The 11,095-nt window shown below is 46.7% G+C and overlaps 1 protein-coding gene across 2 annotated transcripts in view; it reads left to right on the top strand.

The window, feature by feature from the left end:
* The first annotated feature begins 148 nt into the window (after positions 1-148).
* The window catches only part of ACSS2 (acyl-CoA synthetase short chain family member 2), a 30,931-nt gene continuing 19,984 nt past the window's right edge, over positions 149-11,095 (top strand). For both annotated transcript variants that reach the window (XM_035892907.1, XM_035892906.1), the window contains exon 1: positions 149-339. In XM_035892907.1, coding sequence (XP_035748800.1) covers positions 251-339 — 89 coding nt within the window. In that variant the 5' untranslated portion in view covers positions 149-250. The remainder of the gene's footprint in view (positions 340-11,095) is intronic.

Here is an 11,095-nt window from a genome sequence, read left to right as displayed (position 1 = left end):
CGGGGGCGATGGGGCCGCTGTGCCGCGGCGAGCCCCGGGCGTGGGGTGCAGGAGCGTGGGGGCCGCCCCCCTGGTTCCCGAGGTGCCATCTGCCTTCTCCCTGCCTGCCTCTGGCTCACGAGCTCTGGCCGTTGCCTTTGCAGAATTTTGGGGTGACATTGCTAAAGAGTTTTACTGGAAGAGTCAGCACACGGGACCCTTTCTGAAGTACAACTTCGATGTGACGAAGGGGAAGATCTTCATTGAGTGGATGAAAGGGGCGACCACCAACATCTGCTACAACCTCCTGGACAGAAATGTCAACGAGAAGAAACTTGGGGACAAAATCGCTTTTTACTGGTAAATTTCTGTTTTTATTACGGTGTAGAAGGTGTACCAATATCATGTGAAGTGTACAAACAGTGTTGACTTCTACAGAGGTGAATTAAAACATGGTAAATCCTGAGAGGCTTTAGGTAGGTAGAGCAGGTGCTTGCTTTCTGTGTGTTTGAGAAGAGCTAAGCAGCGGAGCTTCTCTGCCCATCCTGGGATGCACTGAAGTGGCCCAGCATAGCAGTGCCTGCTCTGTTTTGTGGCTGTACCTGCTAAAAGCTAAGAGCAGTCAGATGGTTGGTATTGAGGCAGGTGCCACAGTTCCCTTGTGAAGCAGGTAGGTGTGAGTAGAGGTGTGGGAAGAGGAACAGCTAACATCCAGCAGCAAAAACCAAATTAAACCCAGATCTCCTGTTTTCATGTTTTGTGGGTCTGGCAAACTTCCACTCCTGTGGCAGAAAGGTTCTTCGAAAACCTGAGCATATATATTGATTCCTTGCACTTGAATGTGGGTAGTGCTGTGGCTCTCAAAGGCTGCCTTCTCTGTGCTACCTTTGGGAAGAAAAGTTAACTTCCAGTATGTTTGTATGTTTTTTACCAGAGTAGTTACTGGTGTTAAAAGCCATGTGAAACTCGACATTTTCATATTGATGCAAAACTGGTTTCACCAGTGATGTCCGAGATCCAGAACTAATGATCCCCTGCAGAACTAGCTCAGCTGGCACCACAGCTGCGTCCCCAAACTGAGAACAGTGCCTTGCCTGCCTGTGCGTTTTGCTGTTCCCCTTGAACTAGCATGCATTTATGTTGTGTGGGTATGACTGTGGCAGTGCAGAAGCAAAATGAAATGTACTGCTTGTTAGGATGCAGTAACTTGTTGGGTCATGGTGAGTCTCTTCGGTGGAACTGCTGGAGAAGTCTTACTGTCATTGCAATAAAAATATGAAAATACCAGATGCTCTAATGAGCAATGCTCTACGTGATTTCTGTGCAGCTGAACAGTCACCCCCCCCGCCCCATGTGTGGCTGGTGTAAAGGTGACCGGGGGCTACCCTGCTACAGAAAGGAATGTGTTTACACCAGTGTAGTTCTGGCTGCAACTGTAAAATCAGGCTCGTACTAGAGCTTCTACCCAGACATCTTCTGCTTCAGCAGAAGAATTACACTTATGGCATAGCAAATGATCATATTGGTGAGATACATTTGAAATGGTGAAAAGTATTTACTTCCCTGCTAATTAAGTACACCCTCTAACTCGCTCAGATGTAAAATGACTGCAGCTTCTGAATGAAAACTCCTTTGTAAACTCATTCAGGTAAAGGTGTGCCAGCAAACACAGCCATTTGGTAGGCCAGCGCTGGCAGCTGTGCTGGGATTTATGGAGGGAGCGGGTGTGTTGTTTTTGTGTGTAAACCTTTGGGTGACAGGCAACGGCATACAGCTTAAATTTAGTTTTGATGAAGATTTTTCTTGTTAGCTATTCTGGCAGCCTTTGTTGAGGACATTTGTGATGCTGAGCAAAACTTGCAGTGGATATTAAAATGGTAGGTGTTGTGGTGTTCACAGTGCTGAAAAATAAAGTGTCTCTTCCTCCTTAGTAGAGAGTTTTCCTTGACTATTTTGGGATAAAGTCTTGTAGCATGCTTCTGTCGCAGGTGACCTGGCTCTGGGGTGTCTGGAGCTGTTGGCCGGGAATGCCAGTGGGAGGGATGGAAGAGGCATGCTGAGTGCGATGTATGCGGTACCGAGCTCGTGGCACTGGGGCCTTGAGGAAGTGGAGCTATACGGGTTGTGACTCAGAAATACTCTTCTAGGAGCATGCACATGCCTCCCTGGACACAGGCTTTTCTTCAATACAAAATGTGAATTGTCTTGTCTTTGCACATTTTGTGTTTGATGCTCTACTGAACAAGCCTGCTTTCTTAAACCACTTGAGACTTTTCATACTGTGTGAAAGGTCAAAAAAGAAATGATAGCCTCTGAAAGCCAAAGAGAATTCCTAGGAAAAACTTGGATGTTTTAAATACCTTGGCCAGTTGCGCACTTCTAAGAATGTCTGTGGTTTGCTAGATGGCAGAAGGTGCTGAGATCACATCAAGGTGTCAGTGACTGCGTGGCTCTGGGAGCTCTGAAAAGATGTAAGATCATGATCTTTGCTTTCAAGGAGGAGAGATTAGGGAATTTCTTAGGGAAGGGGTGAATAACATGTCCAGGCGTTACCGAAAGTCTCTGAGAAGAGATAGGTCCTGACAAAACTCGGAGCTGCTGTGTGCTGCTGGCTGTGGCTGTCTCAAGTTTTGCCTGGGCTGGGAGGAACTGAAGCAGTTCATCTGCATCTGTTATGGCCAAGCTGCTCTGAAGGTTCCTGCATTGCTGCTGGTCCAGGACTGCCCAAATCCGCTCCTCTCGGAGGGTTTGATCCCAAGGCGCGTGGGATTGCTCTTTCAGCACAAAGGGCAGTACCCGGGATTGCTTCATGCTGCAGAATTTGTACATAGGTGACGGTTACTGTTGCAGTATCATCCTCTCAGTGCTGTTAGGGCTATGTAGTTCAAAAATGACCACCCCGAGTTGCTATGCAAAATGCACTTGCATTTTCCTTGTTTCACTATAGTATCTCCTGCTGCTTGTGAACGTTATGAACATTTCTGTCCCTGCTGCTTTTGATTCCTCTTTCTCTGTTTGGTATTGCTGATGTGGGCTAAAAAGGAACAGAAGCTCCAGGAAATACTTCTGATAAAGTGCTGCTCTCAAAAGTGAAATCTCTTTCATAATTCTGTGGAAAGGCTGCAGTCAGTGATGCTGAGGTTACTGTGCAGGTAGGTACCTACATGGGCTTTCGTGGGCCTTGCAGGGGAAATGCACTGGACAAACTGGCTGTGACAATGAGGGCACTTGGAGGGGACTCAAAGCAGTGCTGAGGACTTCATCTGCAGTGGGTACTGCTAATTAGAGCAGGAGCACAGTATGCCTTCGCTGTGCTGAAGGCGTACCTGCGTCATGTGGACAAACCCTTAGTGCTGTGCTGAAGTGCCTGTTCATAATCTCCTATAAACATCAGCCTGGGCAGCTTGTGGAGGTAAAACTATAACCAGGTGGGAATTAAAAAAACAAAACGCTTGTTGCAAAATTCTCTCTAATTAGACCCTGGGGTGTGAAGGTACTTGGATGAAGCCTCTTCTTTGTGTAACCTGTGCATAGCTGAAGCACTAAGTTCTTGCCTTTGTTTCTCAAACCAGTCAGCCCAGCTGCAGTATTGGTGGTGCCTGGCACGACCAGGGGATGGGACAGGAGGTCGAGCTCAGCACACTTATTTTTAGCCTCCCTGTAGCCTAGGTGTGCAGGCTTAGCAGGGTGCTGCTGGCTTCTGCCATCTTTGGAAGAGCATATCAATTTTCTGCTTTCTTACGCTTGCATCTGAAATAACACATCTAGAAAGGAGAAACAAAGATAGTAAAGGCTGCCAGAGCTCACTGGAGCTTTGTTTAAACAAAAGAATAACTGGCTATGGTTCCCATTCTGGGCCTAGAACAGAGGTGACATGCAAAGATAAAATGAAGAAGGTGGGTTTTTTTTTAAAAAAAAAAAAAATTAATAAAGAATTTAGGGGCTTGTAGCTGTGAAATTTCTTCCAATAAATATTTCTGCAAGGAAAAAGCCAACAACTATAGACAGTGTTTAAAAGAAGAAAGAAAAAAAAAAAAAGCAGAGCACTACTTGGGAGCACTTTGGAGGTTTTTATTAGGAAACTAGAAATACTTTTTGGACAGTGGCCTTCCAGAGAGGATACAGTTTGCCAAACACAACGGTTTGGTCTAAACGTGCTGCTGGGGCCAAATGGGACAAGACCACACTTGCTGGTTCCTGGGGTCCCTGTGGGCCGCTGGTGCACCTCGATCTGGTGGCTGTCTCTCACCATGGAGTGCTGGAATTCTGGAATGTGCCATCCTGGAGTCAAGAATGAAGCCAGATGAAGCTGTGTTTCAATTGTATAAGGGTCTGGACCTCTTCTATTTGCAGAAATAATCTTGCCTTAAACGGCCGAGGACAAAGTGCTTGGTCTGCATAATCCAGATCAGCACTGCGTTTTGCTTTTTCTCTTTAGATATCTTCGCAGGTGTCAGTCTTCCGTTACTGTCATATGTGCAGATGCTGTGACTGAGGATGCTGGCTGTTAAGATCAAGACTTTCAGAAGTGCTTAATTGTAGCCAGCTTCTACACAATGCACTCGGCTCTGCTCGTCCCACTGGCTTCAGGACTTTGGAGTGTCCTGTCCAAACTGACTCTTCATTTCTTTGGTAACTTCCTGGATGACTTGTCATACTTCCAGTGATGCACCGTCTTTCAACACTGTTCTGGCAGTGAAAACACATCCCTAAATAACACAGCTTGTTTAAAGAATAAAAAAATTACCACTGGGAAGGTTGCATTTGCTGAGACACATTTGCAGGCACATGCCTGCAGGCTGCTGAGAGCAGTCAAAGCTGTGTTGCAGGTGCTACCAAACAGCCATACCCCATGCTGCTGTTCCCCTGTTACTGCTGTGGAGCAATTGCTTCTGTAGGGAATTCCGAGTAAGTGCTACAGCAGTGAGAAACTTTGTGGAAAAGTTACCATGTGTTTGGTTTATGCTCACAGCACCACCAGGCTCAGCACAGCTCCTTTCCCTGATCAGATTCTCTATGGGAAAAGGGGTGGCCCCACTCAGTCCTGGAAATGAGAGGGGCTCTCTGGGGTGCATCCTCAGCAATCCATATCATCTCTGCATTGCGTGTGCTGAGAGCGGAGCGATAGATTGGTGGTCTTGGCAGATACTAATTATTTTGGAAGCATTGCTGGACAGTAAGTACAATGCTCTGCTTCTAGAAATTGGGCAGATTAGGTGCACCTAAAGTAGGTAATAAAATACATTGAATGTACTTGCATTTTATTAAGCTATGGATCTTGTACCCTCCTTCATGGGCAATGATAGTTGTAGCTCAGAAAGTGTAGCTGGATTTTGTGAAATCTTCCAGCCCACGAGGGGGTTTACAGAACTGGCTGCATCTGCCTGAATGCTTTATAGCAATGTCCCTCCAAATGAGAACATCTCTGCTTTGTGGGGCCCTCCCTGACCCAAGCTGCATGGTAGTGCAAGAGTGGGAATGGTGGGAGCATCAATAGAAACCTGGTATTAAAGCAAGGAGTAAAGGGAGTAGCTGTTACATCTCGGACACATCCAGATCATGTGCTTTCCTGATTTCTTTGGTGGAATTCTTCCTCTCCCCATTCTGGGACAGTCACCAACCAGTACGGTTAGTGCTGTGGCACTAATGCAAACAGCTGCTGTGTTCAGATGCTCATATGTAAGTGCAAACTGGGACAGGAGGGACCTGTCCTCAGGTGTAGCACCCTGGCTTTTCTCCATTGGTGGATGGAGTCTCCATCTTCATAGAATCATAGAATCATAGAATGGTTTGGGTTGGAAGGGACCCCTAGAGGTCATCTAGTCCAACCCCCCTGCAGGAGCAGGGACACCGCTAACTAGATCAGGTTGCTCAGAGCCCCATCCAACCTGTCCTTGAATCTTCAGCTGTGGGCTGTTTAGAGCAAGACCATGCTGGACTCAAAATCAACCAATTTCATGTAATCACTCTGATTGTCCTGCTCTGGGTTTGTTGTAGATGAGATACAAAGATGGTGCTGACCCATCTTGGTTTGGCCTGAGGGGCTGGAAAACACAGGGATTGTGGTTTGAAGCTTGTTCCCAAAGGCTACATGTGTGTGTGCTGAGACCTGGCATCTGCCGGTTTTCTGCTGTCATACCTTGAGGTCTTCTGTTTCGAGTGTTTCTGTTAATGGCTCGCACTTGCATGCTGCATCCAATGACCTCTTTATTACTAGTGAAATCTATGAGATGGTTGCCAGGTGAGCGGTTTGTGCCAAAGGGATGAACTAAATATGTGAAAGCAGTGAAATACCTTCTTCAGGCAGGTACTGTCCTGTGGGCTTCCAGTGCGTGGGGTGTGCTTTCCTGGATGCTGTGAGTCAGGTTTTTGAGCATCATGTTACTCAGACAGCTGGCAGGCATGGAGCCATTTTACTTTTTTTCCTTTCCAAGGGCTGACTGAAGCAGAGCTTGACTTGCCCCTGTCAGGTACACATGCTGGTTTGCAGGGAGATGATGGGAAGGATGTTGGTTTGATGCTTTGGAGATCTCAAGCCCAATCCTGCTCTGCGGAGCCTTTTCCGTCATAGGATACAGGGCAGGAGCGGGGAGCCGGCAAGCGCTCTCAGCCTCGTGCTGTTCTGCTTTCCAGTGCAACGAAGGAAGGGGACAGGTATTAAAGGTTGGTGACCACTTCATTTCACAGTGTCTGTGGTCTCCTGTGGTTTGGCCATTCAGAAACACCTCTGGACTTGTGCCTCTGCGGGAGGACATTCAGTGTTATTGAAGATTTTCCCTGGAAGTAGCTTTTGCTGAGCTCAAATAACATGTAATCCCGCTCCTATAGGCAGAATGGGACTTTTCTCCTCTGTTAAGTCAAGTCTGTAAAGAACTTGGGCACTTGGGCAACACTTGTGTGGTTGCTCCGTGGCTGAGCAGCAAGGTGAGGGTTTGTGTAAGCTCTCCTGCTTGGGAACACACACTGGCAACGGCCTTGAATCAGGGGAGCAGCTTTCATTTGGGTTGTGTTGGAGCCGTTTGCTCCCAACCTTTTACTCTGAAACCCTTGGTAGCTGCTACTGGCAGGGATATAGCGTCTGTCTATATAAATATAAAGGAGTGAACAGGAAGTATTTGACCAGATAAACAAGTTGGATGTCAATACGGGCCCAGGATTAGATGGTATATGACCCACAGGACTGCAGGAAGTTGAATGTGCAATTGCAGAGCTGGCCAGGGTATGCCGTGTGTTACTGCAAAGGGCTGCTGTGCTGAGGACTGAAAGGTTGCCAGCCCCGCTCCATCTAGAGAGGGCAACAGAGGGGGTCCTGGGAACCAGCAGATCCGACTTGCGCCCCTATCATGGTCCAGTGGAATCGGGCCACTGTGTGCATGGGCCAGTGCAGCGTGCTGGGAAAAGCGATGGAGCTGTTGTGAAGTCCTGCTGGCAGACCTGCTGGAGCGCAAGGCGGGTGGTGCTGAGCGCATGGATGTGGCTGTTTTCAGACTGCCTTCATGAGGATTCCCTCAAAGAGTTGTTCGAGAAAGCAGTTTAACTGTGAGTGGAAGAAAGGTCCTTCTCTGGAGCTGGTTTAGCCTTACCCTTTGCTTCCTGGCTGTTAATGGTCACTCGTCAGCAGCAGGTCCCCCAAGGTTCAGTGTTGAAACTGAACCACTGATGGTGGCCAGGCTCATGTGCCCTCCATAAACAGCATCTCCCGCTGTGGCTCCTGGAGACAAAACACCAGATCTTGGTTCTGATCCAGCGTGGTATTTTGGTTTAGTCTAAGAGGCTCTTGGCTGAGCTGCTGTGAATGTCCCAGTGCTGAAGTGCAATACTGCCATGTAAATGAGACCTGTGGCTTCCTTCATGGTCTTACTCGGTGTTTTTCCTCATGCTGTTCATTGCTCTAACAGAGGGTCTGGTTCTGTTGATCCAGCACAAGGAGCTTAATAATTTTTCATTAACTGTTTATTGAACATCTATCTTAAAATATTGGCTTATACCGTGTCCAAAGCCACCTTTCTGCATGGCTCTGGGTGTGTGGTTGCACAATAACTAACTGGGAAAGCAGAGAGGGGTGTGCATGCACAGACAATAGCTCCTGGATTTTCTCACATCTATGAAACGAGTATCTTGTAACACTGGCAGATATTACAGGCACCCTGAGGTGTTTTAAGAATAGTTGCATAGTGCTGGGAGGGGCACGCGTTGCACACGGCTGGAGCAGGGTTTCAGTTCTCTGTTTGCATTTCTGCACATCGCTTGTTGTAAATGTTGAAATGTGGTGTGATCTGAAACCGTGAGCCCTGGCAGTTCTCCATAAATTCAAACCCCATTGTTTTTGCAGATGTCATGTCCCTTCTTTAGGGGAATCACTCAAGGAAGTTGTTGGCCTTCCTGGTTACCTTTCCACCTGAGTACCTGGTAGTGAAGCATATTTTTGCAATCCTGTTGCTGCTGACCATCTTCTAAGAGATGTTCCTTGTACAGAAGGAGATGACAATCCAGCAGGTGATATCTGGCCACCACCTGTAGAGTTTTCTGAGGCATGAAGTTGAAACGTCCACCAAAAATCTGATTAAAAGTTTAATTTCCTATCATGGCCTTGATGGATATTGTTTGAGCCTCCATTGAAATCAGCTTGCCTAGCTTTCCGTGTTTCTAGAAGGTCTTGAAAATTTGGCAGTGTGCTCCATCCAGAGATGCAGTATTTCCCAGCTGCAGGCCACTTGTCGACAATTTTACTTACAAAAGCTTCATCCAGGATATGTTTTGTGGCCCAACTGCAAATTGTTTAAACAAGGAATCGGCAGTGTTGTGCTGGAAATAAGCTCTCCTCCTGTTGGACTGGTAAAAATAGTCCATGCTTCTCTGAAAATATTACTTATGCTAAGCATCTAAAATGTTTCCCCTTGTGTCAAACCGTTGCATTCTTCTACAGTGTTCTGCGGATTTGGCTCGCAGGGTTGGAAGTACTGGTTGAGGTCAGCCAAGCTTGGTGACCTACTGCATAAGTCTTGCATATGAGCTCTGTTGCAACACTACGTAATCATTTTGGTTTTTAAAAAAAAAAAACAAAAAACAAACACTTTAAAATTTTATTGTTTAAAAATCTTGCTCTCCTCTAAATAAAATAGGTGAGAAGCTACCATTTTTCTTATTGGCTGTTCTGTGTTGTAAAATACTTGAAGTAAGAACGTAAGTAGAGTTAACGAATATCCTCTTGACTTGATGGTTACTCAATATCAAGCAAGCAAGAAAAATGTGAAGCCACAGAGGAGCAGAATTCCCCTTGCTGCTGAGCAGACACCCGTCAGCGCAGAATGGCTACTGACGCTGTCACCGGGGTATTTACACGTGGTCTGTATCGCTTGTGAACTACCTTATTTTGTCAACGGTGTAGATTTCCCTTGAAGAGGGACTTGCTGACTGCTGTGGATCCTGTATTCTCTAAAACTGTTATCCTTGAGTGTTCTGGCTCTCAGGTGTGAACGCAGGCTGTACAAACCCCATCACATTGACTCTGCTCGCTTGTGTTGGCTGGTGTAAGCTGGGCGGTATTGGTTCCTTCAGACATGTCTGAGCACCTCACAGTCTGGAGGAAGGGGCTTGAAGTAGATTTTAGGGCGTAGCCTGGCAGGTGAGTAGGAAAATTAGAGGGAATTCTGGAGGGTCAATAAACAAACAAGTGATTTTTGGAGCGGTGTCCACCTCTAGCTGGGCTCTGTGCTGTATGCATCGCTCGGGATATGGTGAGCAGTGATTGGACTGCACAAGATAAATATTATTTCTTTAGATGCTTCTGGTCCTTGTTCAGGTTCTGAAATGCTGCAGATAGAAAGAGTAGCTGAGAATGTGTTTAATGAGAAGGAAGGACAGAAAGATGGTTGTGTTTTTTCCTATGGGGCACTAGCAGCCATGCAGGGTGTTGGGTGTTTTCTTTGTAGGCTGCTATGGCTGTTTTTAAAGGTGATTAGAAGACTGATTCCCTGATCATAGAGCAGACCCCAAGTGTCCTTTTAGAAATACGCTCCATTTTAGCAATTTTTAAAATCCTGGCACAGCAATGCGTGCATTTGAGTCAGTTGGGCTGGGGAGAACAGGCGCTGGGGGCTGGACACAGCACATCGTGCTCTGCGGAGCACAGGGCTCCTGCTTTGGCACAGCACAGCAGTCTTTGCCAGCCTGGTTTGGGTTTCTTTACAGCAATAGGAACCCATTCATCCTGGGTACATGATCAGCTTTTGGTTGAGATGCTTTGGCTCGGAGATGGATTTGACTCTAGAGCTTTGGTAGGCCGTACCGACGTGTATGGGGGGCACTGGAGGGGAAAATCATAGGGTGGTTTTAATGCAGGGCTCGGAGTTAACTGCATGGTTTTAGAAGGTGATGTTAAATTGATAAGATTTTTCTTCTCTCTGGTGTTTCTGTTGCCAGGTTTACTCAACAGTGTTCTCTCAGTGCTGCCAAATATTTCTGAACATAATGAGAAAACCTTTTCACCAGCCCCTCCCAGGCTACGTTCCATCGTTACACAACTTCTTTCCTGATCCTTGTCATGATGCAACAGAATTTGAGCAGGACTGCAGGAACTGTAGAGGCTGAGCTTTCTGGTAAACCTTTTACTCTAAAGACTGTCAGCCTTCCCAGAACTCCTTTGGGTATTTGCTGCCATGCATTACTGTGGTGGGAAATGGGTGATGGTAAGCCTGGGCAGGCTTGGGCAGTCTGTCATGTTATTAGGAAATGTTCTTGTGAAGGTTTTTTGCAAACCCATTTCAACGCCCCATCCCTGGCTCCCTCCTGGAATCAGCGGTGCAGACCGTTCTGCTTTGGGCAGTATCTATATTGAACAATCCATGCAAATACAAGCAATTTTTCTGATGAAACGGTGTCTTTTTCTGATTATCTTGCACAGCTGGTCTCTCCAAACTGCACGTTTCAACGTAACCTGTTTTCTCAAGAACAGATTTTAAAGGATGCTCTCTACTCAAGTGCCATCCCTGTGTTAGATGGGATAAGCAAGGCTGTGGGTAGAGGGAGAAATATTTTTTTCAGTTTTGGTGGCTGTTTTTCCCAAACCACCAAACTGGCTACAGACAGGCCCTTCTTCAGGCCGCAGGTTTTCCTG

This window comes from Egretta garzetta, unplaced genomic scaffold (assembly GCF_000687185.1).
Source record: "Egretta garzetta isolate BGI_Z169 unplaced genomic scaffold, ASM68718v1 scaffold24, whole genome shotgun sequence".
NCBI lineage: Eukaryota > Metazoa > Chordata > Aves > Pelecaniformes > Ardeidae > Egretta > Egretta garzetta.
This window is presented reverse-complemented; position numbering and strand designations above follow the sequence as displayed.